Source organism: Micromys minutus, assembly GCF_963924665.1.
Source record: "Micromys minutus genome assembly, chromosome: 25".
Classification (NCBI taxonomy): Eukaryota; Metazoa; Chordata; class Mammalia; order Rodentia; family Muridae; genus Micromys; species Micromys minutus.
The window spans coordinates 8,130,749-8,147,764 of NC_137960.1; the positions used below are offsets into that span (position 1 = coordinate 8,130,749).

The window sequence follows — 17,016 nt, forward strand, 5'->3', positions numbered from 1 at the left end:
ATCGCACAGTTACCCTCCCTTCCCAACTTGTCGATGTACCCCAGCCTCCAGCTCGGGCAGACACTCCTGTGCTCTCTGCCAGAGGACTGATCCGTGCCTAGTCCAGTCATCAGAAAGGCTTCCTCCTGCAGCAGATGGGAACTGAATGCAGAGACCCACAGCAAGGCAATATACGGAGCATATAAATAGGGAGTTCTCCATCAGGTCCCTTCCCTAAGAACCCGGGTGATCCCTGAGATGAGATGGTGAAGAGACTGTGGAAGTCAGAGGGCTGGAGGACCCCAAGAGAACACAGTCCACCAAAACAACTAAGCAGGGCCCATATGGGCTCACAGAGACAGAAACAGCCATCGCAGTGCCTAGAGGGGTCTGCACCGGGTCCTCTGTGTATGTGTTCTAGGTGTTGGCTTGGTGTTTTTGTGGGACTCCTAACAGTGGGAATGGGTGTGTCTTTGACTCTTTTGCCTGCTCTTGAGACCCTCTTCCAGCCCTTGTCTAGCTGTGGCTCAAGGGCTTTTGACTTGTCTTATCGTATTGAGTTTGTCCTGTTTGGTTGTTGTCTCTTAGAGGCCCACTCTTTTCCTAAAGGGAAATAGAAGAGTGAATGGGGGAGGGGGAGTAGGGAGTGGAGAAGGGAGAGCTGGGAAAAGTGGGGGAAGGTTCAACTGGAATCAGGATGTGTTTTAGGAGAAAATAATCTATTTTCAATGAAAAATACACCTAGGGCATTAGTAAGGAACATCTTTGTGTGTGTAATATTGGGCTTTATAGAAAGGATTGACTGAGAGAGGAGAAATGTCCCCTCAAAGTGGACAGCACTGTCACATGGCCTGGGGTCCCCAGTGAATTTAAAGGGAAAAAGGAGAAAGCAAGCTGAGCTTAGCCATTCCCCTTGCCCCATCCTGTTTTGCCCAGATGTGAGGGGTTTCAGCCACATCTTTTTGCCATTGTGAACCCCACCATGTCTTCCTGACCATGTCTGGACTGTATTTTCAAACCAGGAGCCAAAATAAACCTTCTCCTCTCTTAAGATGTGTCTTGTTGGATATTCGATTCCAGCCATAAAAACAGTGAATACATCACAACGTTACTAGTATGTGTTGAGGGATGTCTTAGTTACTGTTCTATTGGTATGAAGAAACACCACAACCAGGACAACGTATAAAAGAAAGCATTTGATGGGGGGCTTGCTCATAGATTCAGAAAGTTAGTGCATTGTCATCATGGCAGTGAGTGTGGTGAAAGGCAGGCCTATGGCGCTGGAACAGTAGCTGAGAGCTCACACCTGATCTGTAGGCAGGAACCCTATTTGTAGGGTTGGAGGCTGGGACTGTTGTGAGATTTTGAAACCTCAAATCTCACCCCAAGCAAGGCTATACCTATTCTAGCAAGGCCACACCTCCTAATCCTTTCCAAACAGTTCCAATAACTGGTATCAAGCATTTAAACATACGAGCCTATGAAAGCCATTCTTAATTAAGTAAGCCACCACAAGCACTTTCTTGTTTCTCTCTCTCTCTCTCTCTCTCTCTCTCTCTCTCTCTCTCTCTCTCTCTCTCTCTTTGTTTATCTTTTGTGATGCTAACCATTAATCCAGGGCCTGGCACATGTTCAGCTTGTACTTTACCACACTTTACCTCCAGCTCCCTTCTTGTTTTTATCCTTTTGTTCTTTTTGTCCTCTTTTAATAGGTGTTTTGTCTGCATGTGTATCTGTGCACAGCGCACATGCTCTGTGCCCACAGAGGCCAGAAGAGGGTATAGGATCTCCTGGGTCTGGAATTACAATGTGGTTGTTTGCTGATATACTGGTACTGAGACTCGAACCCAGGTATCTAGAAGAACAGCCAATGCTCTTTACTGCTGAGCCTCTTCCTGGTCCCTCTTGTCTTGTCTTGACTTCTTTTTGAATTAATAGAACCTGCTAAATCTTTTTGACTCCTTTCTCTGGTGTTCAGCTACGGGGCTGATCACTTGTGTTCTTGACATCATCTTATATCCTATTCAGAGTTGACCTTATAGCCTCTCTTGTTCCTCCTCACACAGAACTCTACATTTCCTTTTTAGCATTCAGAATTTCCTGCTTCCTAATCTCCTGAGCTGACACATCCAAGAGACAGTCTCTATGCTTTGATAGTGAGAGATAAGAGAAATGCTTCGTCTCTCCATTCATGCTGAAACCACCTTACAGGTTTGTCTGTCTGGAAAAGCCTCTTGAGGAAATGTGGAGAGGCTAGCCTGGTTTTATATATTTACTGTTTGGTTATTTTTGTTTGTGGTTTGCTTTTTGGTTTTGTGTATTCAAGACAAGGTCTCTCTAGTGCCCTCTTCTGATGTGCAGGCATATGTGCAGGGAGAATATTGTATACATAATAAATAAATAAATCTGGAAAAATATTTGTTTTCATTTATGTGTGTGAACCACACATGTGAGGGTTTCCTTCGAATCCTGAAGAAAGTGTCAGAGTTTTTAGAACTGGAGTTACAGGTGGTTGCGTGCAGCCCAATCTGAGTGTTGGGATCTGAACTTGGGTCCTCTTCAATAGAAGCAAGATAGCTCTGAGCTATCTTTCAAGCCATTTGACTTGTTTAAAATACTTTCTGCTATGAGCCTGGAGAGATGGCTCAGTGGTTCAGATCCCTGGCTGCTCCCCCAGAGGTCCTGAGTTCAATTCCCAGCAACCTCATGGTGGCTCACAACCGTTTGTAACTCTAGTCTCAGGGGATCCAATGCCCTCTTCTGGCCTCTGCAGGCACCAGTTATGTCCATGTTACACAGACATACATGCAGGCGAAACACCCACACATGTAAATGTAAATAAAATAAAATAAAGTAAAATAAAAAATAAAGTACTTTGTTGCTCTGCTGCAGCCTTTCCTCACTTGTGTTAATTTAGCCCCTTGAATATACATTTTATTGTTGCGTTGGCCTTTGTAAGCAGAGTCTCTGGGTCATGGTGGCTGCTTTCTGTTGAGGTTGTTTGCCTTGGAGCAGCCCCACATTTCCTGTTTCTGTCCAGTCATTTCTTGATGCCTGGAGGACTTTGATAACAATAGAAGACAAAGTCTCTGGATTATCTAGGCCTTGTGTCTTGCCTTCCTTTCTAGTTCACGGCTTTGTTAGCCTTTCTTCCTCTCCTCTTGTGAGCTCCGTAGGTTTGTTAGTGTTAAAGACTATTCAAGGTGACCCCTCTCCAGTCCCCTCTGACTGGCAGGACTCTATCTCCAAACTTGATCAGATTCTACTGAAGTTGTTGCTTTTATTGGAGGGCAGGAACTGATAAGTTCTGGCTTTCAGGCCAGGCCTGGCCATAGCCTTTGATATAAGATGTGAGTCTAAGTTGTCAAATGGCTGCTTAGAAAGCAGGGGGAGAGACATGGAACGTCAGAAGTCCTTCTGTCACTTTGCAGAGGGAACCTGTGGCCTGGTGACACTGTCCTTACTCTAATGTCTCAGCTGAATGTTGTGCTGCTTGGTCTTGAATGTCCCTGTTGCTCCTGACAAGCCCCCTTGGCTCCCACTCATGTGAGCCGGATTCCTGGAAAGGAGGTTGGTCTGCAGAGACTGATTGACTAATTAAAACTACACTGAGGTGGAGAGGTTGTCATGCCTCAGGCCCAGAGACTAGTTATTTTATGATAGGTTAGTGTTAGCTCCTCAACGTCCATTCATCACCCACCCCAGTGTCAGAACTAACACCCTGTGACTGACAGATAAAAAACCTTTTGCTATCTATCAATCTTGCAGACCATTAGCTTCTACCATCTCCAAAGCAAAGCATGTTATTTGAGGCCGACAGGAGAGATTCCGAAATCTTGCTGTAATGGCCTCTCTGATGCACTCACCAGTGCATTTTATTTGTTTTTTTAAAGATTTATTTCAGCTCCCAACTCTTTTTTTTTTTTTTTTTAAGACTTATTTTTTATGTATGAGTGTTCTAGCTGCATGTGCACCCATGTGCCAGAAGAGGGCATCAGATCCCATGACAGATGGTTGTGAGCCACCATGTGGTTTCTGGGAATTAAACTCAGGACCTCTGGAAGAACAGTCAGTGCTCATAACTGCAGAGCCATCTCTCCAACCCTCACCAATGTATTTTAAATTGTCTTGATTTATGACTTTTTATGTTCTGCTATAAAACTTCAAGCTGCTTCCACGTGGGATCATGAAACCCGGGGTGAGGCACTCAGGATGCCTCAGAGGATTCCTCAAACTCCTGTTTACTGGGTGGTGGGCACTCAAGTTTGGCCCCAAAGCAACCATCTCTTATTCCATTTGAGGTGAGAGTTGTGTTTTTGTGTTGACATCTCACAAAGTCTTAGCTGGATGGGGTTGCAAGACCTTTGGAGTGTTCACGGAGTCTTTGGACTCTATTCTTGCTTTGTTGTGCTCTCTCTAGGCCAGTGATTCTCAATCTTCCTAATGTTGTGACCCTTTAATACAGCTTTTCATGTTTTGGTGACCCCCCAAATAAAAAATAAATATTAAATAAATAAAAATAAACATTGGATAAATAAAAATATTAAATAAAATGTAAATAATTAAAATAAAAATAGTAAATTAAATAAAATTTTAAAAACTTTTGCTATTACTTCATAACTGTAATTTTGCTATAGTTATGGATCATAATGTAAATATTTTTTGGAAATACAGGGTCATTGAAAGGCTTGGGACCCACAGGTTGAGAACCCTGTTCTAGGGTGTGCCTGGCAATCTCCACCTGTTTCAGGTATCCTAACCAATTCCCCCTAAATCCACACAAACATGCTCACGATAGTCAAGTCATGCTCAGACATTCTATGTGCATACTGAATCTCATTTGCAAAAGCTCCCATAGACCTGCTTTACTTGCACCAGAGTTCAGTTCAAAGTAAGATTTGATGTTGCGACATTCACGACACCCAGCGGCTTCAAAGCAGTACCAGCTATAGGTGGCCAGTACTGAAGACGGTGAGACACAGCAGCAGTCTGGGAGTCAAGGGCTGTGGGCAGGTGGGAACGACATGTGTGGTGGCTCATACGAGTAAAACCAACCAACCCCCCCCCCCCCAAACCAGAAAGGACAGTGGGAAGATGGCGTGCCAGGGGGTGCGCACGAAGTTGTACGGAGTGGGTGGAACACTTTCGATCTTGCCTTGCTTTGAGTCAGCACACTTGGCAAGCCCGTGCTAACAAGCAAGCAGGGGCTCAGCTTGGCACTACACAGCCGAGCTCGCCCAGATGTAAAAACCGATCCCAGGCATCCTGCAGAGGACGGAAAGGAGGAAGCTCCCTCGGAGATAGAGGGAATTCCAACTGCAAGATGTGATGGTGGGGGGTAGAAGCGAGGATGGGCGTCAGAGAGCGCCCGCAGGTGCGAGGCCGAGGGTCATCCAGTTTAGCCAGGTCGGACGAGGCCAAGGGTCACCAAGCACGGGCAAGGTGAGAAGGTGGGGTCACGGAGCACAGGCCTGTGCGCCTCCCCCTGTTCCCTGAAACTGGGAACCGAGGCAGAGGCGTCTCCAGCTCCTGACAGCTTACAGCGGCACCGCCCCACCCGTCCGCCCGGCACGCGGCCTTTTCCGTAGGAGGGCATAAGGCGGCGAGGCCCGCCCCTTTAAGTCGCGCGCCCCGGAAGTGGTCACGCGGCGGCGCCGGGGCCGGAAGTGGACGCGGCCGGCGGCGGCGGGCGGCCGGCTAGGAGCTGCCGGGGGGCCGGCGGCGAGGAGGCGCGGGCTCAGCGGGCCCCGCGCTGCCTCGTGTGCCCATGGGGGGCGGGGGGCCGGGCCGGTGACGCCGGACGCCCATGGACGCCCCTGAGGAGCCACAGCCACCGGTGGTCTACACCATGGAGAACAAGCCCATCGTCACCTGTAAGTGCGGCTGGCCGGGCGGGGGGCGCGGCCGGGCTGGGCAGCTCCCACTTAACGCTGACACAGCCGACCTCCGACCTTTCCGCGGGTGACCTCCGACCCGCTGTGCAGCCGAAGCTGAGCTTTGGGTCCTGCCCTGGGCGGTCCAGAGCAGTTCGCTGTGTGCTGTCAGAGCTTCTAAGGGATCGGGCCGGCCTTCCCCGTGGGTCGGCTCTTCTGCGCGCTGACCTCAGTCCTGTAAGCAGGCCTCCGCAGAGCGCAGGTGCTCTTCCTCTAGTGACAGCCAAGCCAGAGTGGCAGGTGGCCGGCCAAGCCGCTTAGGAAGGAACCCAGTTCTGTCTGGTCCAATCCTCCTGTGCCTGTAGGCACTTTCCAGAGCTGCTCCACCAGCGAGTTCCCGCTCGGACAACCCCTTCTGCACTTGTTCCTTCTCCCACCCGAATGCACATACACAAAAATTGTTTCTCTGCTACAGAAAAAGAAAAATCCTCATTTTAAAGCATAATTCCAGAACTGAGTAGTTTTGCAAACTACGGACTCATGGGAAGTGTGGACAAGTTGGTTGACAATTTTGACAGCTTTGCTGTGCTGTCTCTCAGAGTACAGGTGTGAGATTTGGCTGCTGGCAGTTCAGCATATGCTTGACCTTATGATTTTACTTTTTTTTTCTTAAACAGGAAGCACTATTTGCAGAACCTGGTGCTAGGTCCTTGGGTTCCCAAAGTCTCCAGCACACCTTGCTCTGTTCTCTCCTTTGCGCCCTTGGATAAATGGGCTCCTCCCAGTCCTGTCCTGTAACCTCCTAGACATTTCATACTTAAAGACTTACATTGTTTTATTGTTAGATTAACTTTCTCAGGGACATGGATGTGCCTCCCATAAAGTTGGGAGACTTGCCTAGTTCAGCCGTAGCTTCCCCCCTCCCCATGAATGTTTGCAACTGAAAGTCTTGCCAAACTTCACCTGCAGGCAGGTGGACAGATGTGGCAGAGCTGCTCTGGAGGCTGCCCCACCCTGGCCAGGTGCTCCTTGATCTCCTCAGTTACACCCAGTTCATGTTTGAATTCAGTGTGTTCCAGGGCCTGGGAACTTTTCCTCAAGTACTATGCAGAATAGGAAGTCTGGGTGAATTCTCATTCATACCTATAGGGGCATCCACTTACTTGACTGTGTTTCCTGACCCTTGGCTTTGAACATAGGCGTTTTAACTTTCGTAGGCCTTTTCTCAGAACCCTTCTGAAGTAAAGCTGCAAGCTCAGTGACATCAGATGTGGCTAAAGAGGAAGGATTAATTCCTCCAGTAGTGCTGTTTAGCTCCTTAACCTCCTGTGTGTGGGACAGCTGCTGGGTGCCTTCCTGCAGGCCTCTTGGAGTTTGGAGGTTGGTAGGGGATTCCCATGGCTTTGGGGTAACATCATAAAAAAGTGTGCTGATGGTGTCCTCAGGTTGGAGGGTACACCTTTTTTCTGGACTTTCAGAAAATGATGTCGTTTTAGAGAAAAGTAAAAGCAATCTCTTTAAAATGAAAAGCTTTTTTTATTTTTTATTTATTTATTTTTATTTTGGCACTGGGGAAATCTGACAGTGCACGCTTTATGGCATTTTTATGTTTCTGGGGCTGCAACTTTGGCTGGTTCCACCTCATTCCTTCTTTATCTTGTTCTGTTTTAAAGGAGAAGCTAATGAACGAAGTTCTGAAATCCACCCAAAGGCCAATTCACTCTTAACAACACGTCAATACAATGTGTTATAGTTCTCTTAATGTTTGCTCCCCAAACAATCTGTTTCATCTTAGTAAAAAATTTGTACTTCAGATCTCCTCTAACACACACCTAGCCAGTCTGTGTTTGCTGTAAAAAGCAGAGCTTGTATTTATCATTGTGTGTGTGTGTCTGTGTGTGTTCGTGTATGGTGTATGTGCAGACTTGTGCACCTGTGGAGAACAGAGATCAGTCTTAGGAGTTGGTCCACTTGAGCTGTCTACCTGGGCTTTTTGTTGTTTGTTTATGTCTTCATGCAGTGTCTCTTGCTGGACCCCGGACTTCACCAGTCAGGTTAGTCTGACTGGTTAGTAAGCTTTAGAAATAAATTCTGTATCCACTTCCCCATTGCTAGGATTACAAGCACTTCACCAAGGCATGCTTCCCGGGCAAGCATTCTGTGAGCTGTCTTATCTTCCCAGCCTCATCTTTTCCTTTGGACAGTGACTGGTGCTAGACTGGGGGCATGAGAAGTTCTTAAAGGTTGTGGGAGACAGAATCGATTGTTACTCGAAATCTTCCTGAGTTATTTTAATGTTTTGAGGCTGCATAGAAGTTTTAGTAGGTTTTGACCATAATTGGGAGATCCTTAGCATCCTGCCTTGTGGGCTATGGTGGAGAGAGACCGTCTGTGCAGAGAGGATCTGTGTGGTACCGAGTGCCAGCGAGGCAGTCGGGGAAGCCTGCTGCAGCGGCTTGGGCGATGAATCACCTAGTCAGAATAATAGGACGCTTACCATAACATTTATTGATCATGAGAAATACTCAGTGGTACTGAAAATCAGCTGATCCATTTGTTTACATTTTAAGTTTTAGCTTAGTTTCCCTCTCCCCCTCAAAACCTGGTTTCTTTGTTTAGAAAAAGAAAAAAGACATGTTCCTGTTACTATGTGCTCATTCAGTGGAGACAGTTGATGTTGTCCTCTAGTCTGTAGCTTTCCTCTGACTAGCACATGTGGTTACCTTGGAACGATAAAACATCTAGTAAATAATGGTCCTTTCCAGATGATTGACAGTCACTAGGGATGGATCTAGCGCTATACATTTTGCAAGGAGAAAGAAGACGGCAAAAACAAGCTGATCTGTATGTGGAGTTTTGTACCTGGTTGGAGTGGAACTTTTCCCTATAGATGAGAGTTTATAGATTTGGAAAATCTGAAAGTACAAAAATAAAGTAACAAAAAAATAAATGAAGTGCGCTTTCTTAGAATTAGTAACGGTAAATGCAGGTGGAAGCAGGTAGAGCCAGTGACTGAGCAGTGGGAGGAGCCTGAAGAGGTCTGCAGGCCAGCCAGGAAGGAAGAGGGCATCAGTCCTTACCTGCCTGCCTCCCCAAGTCGTGGGGCTGGAACCCAGGCTTTCACACTCACCAGCAAGTGCTCAGCTGTGGAGCTGTTTATTCAGCTCTGTCGTGACTTTTTCTCACTAAAATGCTCAGTCTAGTCTTGAATTTAGGATTCTTTTGCCTAAGCCTTTCAAATAACTGAGATTACAGGACTGCTAGCAAGCCTGGCTCTCTCTACGTGTGCTGTTTCTGCCTGTGCTAGTTAAGAGTACTTGTATCTTCTGGCCATTTGGACATTTTTATTCCCGAGGGACCTCAGCTGTGAAATGGATAGTTAGGGTAGAGGAAAGAATACATGCAAAAGAAGCTAAGAAGAGGTTTCTAAACCTTTTCTGGTTTCAGTGCCTTGACTGTCACAGTTGTTTAAGGCACCTGGTTATTGCATTTAGTAAGTCCTTCGGTCTGTCCCAGCAGTCACAGCAGGGCTGTTGTACTAGGAGAGTTCTTCGCTGGCATACAGTGAGGTCACATGGATGACATGACTTAGCATGACTGTGGAGGATCATGAGGCATCACAGACTGATCTCCAACAGCTTTGCTCTCATTTGCTGAGCTCTGTGCCCACCTGCAGGTGAGGAGGAGAGAAACTTGAGGCCGAAGCATCTTTCTGGGTCTCTTTCCTCTTAGCCTCCTCCAAGTGTCCCCTGTACACCTTTTCTTGCCTGTTGAACTCTTCCTGCACCCTATCTGTGTCTGACCCCAACACAAGCTATCAGTCTACTCATAGTATTTGAGTATTTGTTCTTAGGTTATAGGTTGATGATTTTAGTTCCCCACAAATCCCTTATGTCTGATCCAGTTTCAGCAAATACTATTTTATTGTGTTTGAAATACATCTAGGATCCAGTCACCTTTCCCACCGTTATGGAAACAGGTCTGTCTGTCTGTCTGTCTGTGGGATTCCTGCAGTGGTCTCCAGAGAAGTCACAACACATACTTCTCAGCTCAGGTGCCCCCACTGGCTCACTTCTTTCTCAGAATAACTTTCCCAAGGCTAGGGATAGCTCAGTGGTGCATGCTTGCTTAGCATGTGCAAAGCCCTGAGCTCTACCCTAGCACCACCCAAACCAAAACAAACAGAATAACCTTCAAAAGCCTCCCAAACTAGCCTGCGTCTCTGCCTGGAGCTGTAGAGCCAGTACTGCCCCTGGTTTAGTGGTCTCTGTCCTCTGTCTCCCTCTCTCCCAACTTCTGGTATCTGCTCAAATGTCACTGAACCTCAGGCCTGCTCTGCCTCCCACAACCACTTGTGTTTGGGATCCTGCTGATTTCACCTATGTTTCTTGGCTCAAAGCTCCTAACATAAGTATTTGTTTTTGTCTTTGCTTATTGTTTCTCTTCACATGAAATCCAGGCTAGAGTGTAAAGCTTCATGACGAGGAGTTGATCTGTGGTTCACTGCTGTGTTCTTGGCACCTTGAATAGCACTTGGCAAGTACTAGGTACTGAGTGTGTTTGTGGAGTAGATTAAGTGAGCATCCTGCTGGCTGTCTCTTAGGGCTTCCATGAGGTAGAACCTCTAATGCCATAGTGTTCTTTTCCTTCTGTACACTAAGTGCTGTGTGCAAATGCTTGGGAACTACCTGCCTTATTCTTAGGTAAACTGAACTTGTAAATTCTGTTTGGACTTTTAACCAGGGGAATACACATTTATCCAGTAAAGCAAATCTAACCAGCATGGTAGGGGGCGTTCTGAAAGATGTTAGTAGCTGTGTTTTCTTTACTACAAGTCAGAGCACATTTAACATCGCAACCCAAGCCAAGGCCTGCTGTGCTGGGCTGTGCTGGGCTGTGCTGGGCTGTGCTGTGAGACCCACATGGTATTTAGAGGAGGCCACGAGATGTTGCCGTAATTTCAGTACTCTGCAAGATCACATCACACAGTCTCTGCATTTGGTGTCTTTGATAGACATAGTGCATTGGCTCATCCTCTGTCAGCTATTTGTCCCACTGATGGCTGGACAGAGTGCCACTGTATGACCAGTGTGTCCCTCACTTGTCTGGTCACTAGTTGGTAGATGTTTGGGTGTTTTTCTGCATTTGGCTCTTGCAGTTCTGCTGCATGTCTTTGTGTGGACATTTTTATTTCCTAGAGGATTCTAGGAGAATGGCTGTGTCACATGGTGAGCTTATGTTTAGCTTTTTAGTCAAGTGCCAACTCTTCCCAAAGTGGTTATACTGTTTAACATCCTTGGCAGTGTGTGGCTTCCCACATCTTCACTGACAGCCTGTTGTCTGCCTTTTTCATGGTAGTGGAAGATTCCTCTATCTTGTTTGTCTTGAGACAGTCTCACTCTTACTGTGTAGCTCAGGTTGGTCTGTAACTGGAGATCTTCCTGGCTCAGTCTCCAAAAGACAAGTACCCCACGTGCAGCCCTTAGTGAAATGTTTATTAAAGTGTTTTGTTCATTAAACTGTATTATTGAGTTGCAAAACTCAATTCTATTTTCCAGATAATATGCCTTGTTATCAGTTACACATTTGAAGGTATTTTCTCTTAAATGTCTTGTCTGCCCCCCCATGTGTGTGTGTGTGTGTGTGTGTATGTGTGTGTGATTATATATGACCATATATGTGTGAAGGAGAGAGATTGATGTAGGTGTTGGATGTCTTCTGTACCTTATCTTTTGAGAGCGGGTCTTTTAAGGAACCTGGTACTCACTGATTAGCTACAATAAACCAGCTAACAAATGTGTTTAGAGGCTCTGTTCCCTGCCACCCACTATCCTGCACTGCCAGAATTACAGACACAGCCAACCACAGTCACCTTTGACCCTGCCCAGCCTTGCAAGGCAGGCACTTTATCCACTAAACCATCTTTCTGACTCCTCTTTTCTTTTGTTAGAGCAAACCATGTTTTTTTCGCATGGTGCTTCTCAACCTTAATGCTGCGATCCTTTAACACACTTCCTCAAGTTGTGGTGACCCCAACCATAAAATATTTCATTGCTATTAATTCAATACTTCATAACTGTAATTTTGCTACTGTTATGAATCATGATGTAAATATATGAAATGCAGGATAGCTGATATGTGACCCCTGTGCCAAGGTCATTTGACTCCCAAAGGGGTCATGACCCCCAGATTGAGAAGTGCTGACTTAGCATATGGCAAAGAGAACAGTGGCGGATGAGGGGCAGCCTGTGTGTGAGTCATGAGTCCTGTGGAGCCCTTGCTCAATGAGAGTGGACAGCATTTCATTGAGGCTGCAATTTCCTGGTGTGTAATTCCTGCATGTAAACAAGGACAGTCCTGGTTGGTTAGTGTTTGGTTAGTGTGAACTACCACATATGCAATCTCCCTCACATAGCTGGAGCGGCTCTGTGGTATTGGGTTGCTTCTAATATGTTTGGTAAGCTGTTCTCTCTTCCTCAGTTTGGGTGGAATGGAACTGGGAACCAGGCTTACATTGGGGGCACATTGCCCCTTCTGACCTCTCATTCATGGCTTTCCTTCACATTGCCACCCTCTGCCTCAGTAGAGCCGTGAACCCAATCTCGGGGGGTTGGTTGGAAGTTTCTTCTTTAGCCTCTTGGAGCTGAGCAAGGGGGCTGCATGCCTGGCCCTGTCTTAGCTAATGACTCTGGCAGGAGTTCCTGGCAGGCCATGAAAAGAGAGCCATACTTGGAGCAGTTTTGGTAGAAGGTCTGCATTGTCTAGTCCAGGAGGCTTATGGGAAGTGGGGCTCCCAGTGCCAGGGGGTGAACATTGTCATAATGTCACAAAAGGAGTAGAACTGTTGAACCCTGGAAGACACAAGCATGACAAGAAGTTAAAACACAGGAGTCCTGAGCAGCACAGACTAGGGAAGGATGAAGACCAAGGTGCATCTGTGTCTGGTTGGTGAGGAAGTGGAGAGGAGCTTTGGTTCCATAAAGGTGTGTGTAGTTCTCAGGATCTAAGCGTGTTGTAAAGGAAATAAGGAAATATTGAGCGATGCAGTTGTTCAGTGATATCCAGAAAGGCAGAGGACATGGCTGCCCCCAAAGGGGATCAGTGTGTCCTAATGCTGAGGCCTGTATAAGAAAGGTGTATAGAAGGGACTGAACTCAGGGGAGTAAGTTTCTGCTAGTTCTCTTTTAAAGAGAAAGGTCTTTAGTTTATTACTGCTTGGATGGAGGCATTCTTGCATCTCCTGAGCTTTGTGGGAAATGAATTTTACCTTGCACAGATGAACAGAGCTCTAACAACTCTGGAGCTGTTTACATCAGCTAAAGTGGCCACCTAAACAATGCCTTTGTGAGTCTTTAGAAGTGCCAGCCCCTGGCTGACCCAGGTCAGGGTGAGAATCTGGGCAATGCTGGTGGAGATTGCTTTGGGATATTGCTGGGAATTTTACTCTTTGTCACACCCTTGGGTGTTTAAGACCATGTAGGTGGTGGCCCTACATTAACCTCCTTGTTATGGTCACTCAAGACTCTTTAGGACTTAACTCAGGGACTCAGGAAGAGTCCTTTGGCTCTTTTTAATCACCCATGAATCTGAGATGGTCAGGGGTCTTACTGATTACATGGCTTCCCTTGAAAGCAGTGAGGACCTTTCCTTCTGGGGAGGGGACCCTCTTTGTAGAAGGTATACTGCTCTGTGGCCAGCCTCTGGGTCTCCAGTCCTCTCAGATCAAGATGACAATGACTTATCAGAGCTGCAACCTCTTCTATAGGGGTTGCAAACACTGCTTACTGAGTGGGTAAGAGACAACCCAGAACCCATGTTGGGCAGTTCACAACTACCTATAACTATCTCTGGGGCCTAACACCTTCTTCTGGATTCTGTAGGCACACACACACACGAGTATACACACAGATACACACACACACACAATTTTTAAATAATAAAAATAAATTTCAGAAGATGTTAATTTTTTAAAACATAGCTATAAAATTGTACTTAAAGCATTAAAAAAAACCTATGAGATAGTGAATTTTAACTTGCTTATATCTTTTTGAGACAGACTCCTGCTGTGTGGCCCAGGCTGGCTTCAAACTCATGATCCTCCAGCCTCTGTCTCTGCATGCTGGACTAATAGCAGTAGTTGTGCACCACCACACCTTGCCTTCTGTGTGTCTCAACTTTCAAAGCATTGTTTGAACTAGTATTCAAATAAAGGTTTTCTAAAGGAATTTTGTTTTACTTTATGTGTATTTTATGTATATTATTTGCCAGGGTATATGTTTGTGTGCTGCATGTGTGCAGTGCAGCAGAGGCCAGAAAGCAGATATCAGATCCCCACAACTGGACTTACAGAGGTCTAGCCTTCATAAATGCTGAGATTTGATCCCGGGTCCTATGGAAGAACAAACTGCTTTTACCTGCCAAGCCATCTTCCAGCCTTCCAAATGAAGTTTTTAAGTAAGCTAATTCTCTTAGACCCTCTGCTTCCTGGTTCCTTTCGCCTTCCAGCTTTTATAGCCCTGTTTCATCCATCCCTCAAAGCTCTCACTGTCTGGTCAGCCTGAGCATGGAGCTCAACATTGTATTCCTTTTTACTTAGGTTTTGCCAGACAGTTTCATTATCCATGTGCATTCCTCCTTCAGCAGGCAGTAATGTTCTATTATCTTCTCTACTTCTAAAGAAAAATGGGGAGAGTCTAATTTGAACATCTTTCTCATGCATTAGTAGGAATATTTAAGTTAAGAGCATATTTATACATGCATATTTTATTGTGTGGCATGTCTGGCTCTTACCCTTCACAGAACTGTCTTCAGAGTGGCTCACTGTTCTCTTAAGTGACAGCTCTTCCCCTGTCATGAGCATCCTTGGTGTGTTTGGCCACTTTCTGCCACTACATTAGAGTATGCACTTTATCTCTGACCAGTTTAGTCAGAGCCTCGGTTTCTGAGACAAGGAGCTTTGCTAGGTTCTTGACTGTTGAGCTCTGTTCCCTGCCTCTGATCTACAGTTACCATCATCCAGGGAGCCCTGCTTCCTTTCAATAGGAATGGAATCTACACACTTAACTTTGATGTGGACATTTGTCACCAGGTTTCTTCAGTGGGGCCTTTCTATATTTTAAAGATGGCCTTAGTTAGAATTTAAGATTTCAAGGCTTTATTTACTCAACTATTCTATCTCCTATACATCCTTTTTTTCCTGAGGGGGAGGGAGAAAACCCTGCATCTGTAACTCAACTGTGACATTATCTGTAATGGAGTATACTGAGGTTCGGACAGCACCGAGGTCAGGCCTGCAGCCACACACAGTGTGAGCAACAGTGTGTGTGGGTTCTGTGCAAGAACTGTACCACCTCAGATTAGGGACTTGAGCATTGGCAGGGACTGGTATCCACTGGGGTTCTGGGACAAGTCTTTTGGATATAAGGGACAACTGGATTCTACCTGCTACTCTGGCATTTCCTCTACCTAAGCATCCCATTGCAACCTTTAAAGAAAGGTTTATCTCTTTATTGGAAATAACATAAGTTTGACAGAATGGCTTACTAGGCTAAGGCACCTGCTGGAGTTTGATCCCTCCGGCCCAGATAGTGGAAGAAGAGAACCAACTCCTGCAAGCTGACCTCTGACCTCCACATGCACACCGTGGCTCATGTGCAGTCATTGTATGCCCAATACATTTTTAAAAATTAAACACTTTTTTAAAAAAGATTTATTTATTTATTACCTATGAGTACATTGTAGCTGTCTTCAGATACACCAGATCTCATTACAGATAGTTGTGAGCCACCATATGGTTGCTGGGAGTTGAACTCAGGACCTCTGGAAGAGCAGTTGGTGCTCTTAACCACTGAGCCATCTCTCCAGCCCTTAAATACTCTTAAGAAGAATGTAAACATTCTGTATTTCCCACTCTCAGGTGAGAGATTGCTAACTCATTGGTTTCTATGCCTCTCTTTTCCCACATTGTGCCCTGTTCTGTCCTGTGCTGTGCTGTGCTGTGCTGTGCTGTGCTGGGCTGGGCTGTACCTAGAGTATGGGCCCAGTCTGAGGAGATCAATGTGCTCACGGTCCTGTTCCTTCTCCGGGTGGGATTTGTGGTGAAGCCCAGGAAAAGTGTGGAGCCATGCCACATGCTGCGAAACATTGCTGGATTTGCCAGATTCTTCTTTCTTCCTCATGCAGTTCTAAGCTGCAGTTAGACCCCGTTGAAAAGGTTGTTTTTGAACAAAGACTTTAGGGTGAGGAGAGAACATAGGAAAGGAAGTAAGGAACCCTTGACCCAGAGTTCTTGACATACAAGGTTCACCCAGGCCGTCACAATGTTTCTGTCCGCTCTGACAAAAACCTACAAACTGGAGCTATCCAGGTGTCTCCTTAGCTGAGGGCACTTACTGAGCAAGCCTGATGTCCTGAGTTCAAATTCCCGGAGCCATGATGGCTAGACAGGAGAGCTTTCTCCTAAGACAAGTCTCCAGGTCCAAATGCTGCTCCTGAAGAGGGTGGGGACAGGCCTCTTGGACTTTTGCCTGCTGCTTGGCCTTGGCTTGCTGGGAAGCACCCTCCCACCTCCGCTGTACTTGTATGTACAGTGGCCCTCCTTCACAGGTTAACATGAAGTCCAGGGATGCTGGGCCAGATCCCCTACTAAAGGTTATTAGTATTCTTACCACAGAACAGGACTGGGAGCCCTCAGCAGGCAGTGCCTCTGTTCTTGGGCTTTTGGCCTTGGAGCTGTGAGGTGTGCTGTCTTCTGCCTGTGAACCCATCCAGTGTTATGTCACCTGAGTGTGTCACCTCTGAGGTGACCCAGTGTGTCAGATGATAATTTTCCACATGGCAGGTGTATGGCCTGTACCACTAAATCAGGGCATAGGTAAAGGCTAGTCCATCACAGAATGAAGGAAGGGTTGTTACTGTCTGAGCTGCACTCACGGGCCTCTCTGCAGTAGTTTCCTGTGGGGAATAGCTTGGGGATTTCTTTTACTGACTTCTCAGATGACTAACAAGTAAATGAGCAGGATGAAAACCACAGCAGACTTGTAATGGCTTCTGCCAGGCTGCACTTGGGGTGTGTGTGTGTGTGTGTGTGTGTGTGTGTGTGTTGACTTACCCTGCTGTCAGCAAACCCTCTGACTAGCCTTGCTGGGGACCTGTTCTTTCCCTT

General features: G+C 46.3%; 1 protein-coding gene across 1 annotated transcript in view; it reads left to right on the forward strand.

The window, feature by feature from the left end:
• The first annotated feature begins 5,665 nt into the window (after positions 1–5,665).
• Positions 5,666–17,016, forward strand: part of TRAPPC10 (trafficking protein particle complex subunit 10) — a 52,314-nt gene continuing 40,963 nt past the window's right edge. The window contains exon 1 of the mRNA XM_080938366.1: positions 5,666–5,852. Coding sequence (XP_080794492.1) covers positions 5,786–5,852 — 67 coding nt within the window. The 5' untranslated portion in view covers positions 5,666–5,785. The remainder of the gene's footprint in view (positions 5,853–17,016) is intronic.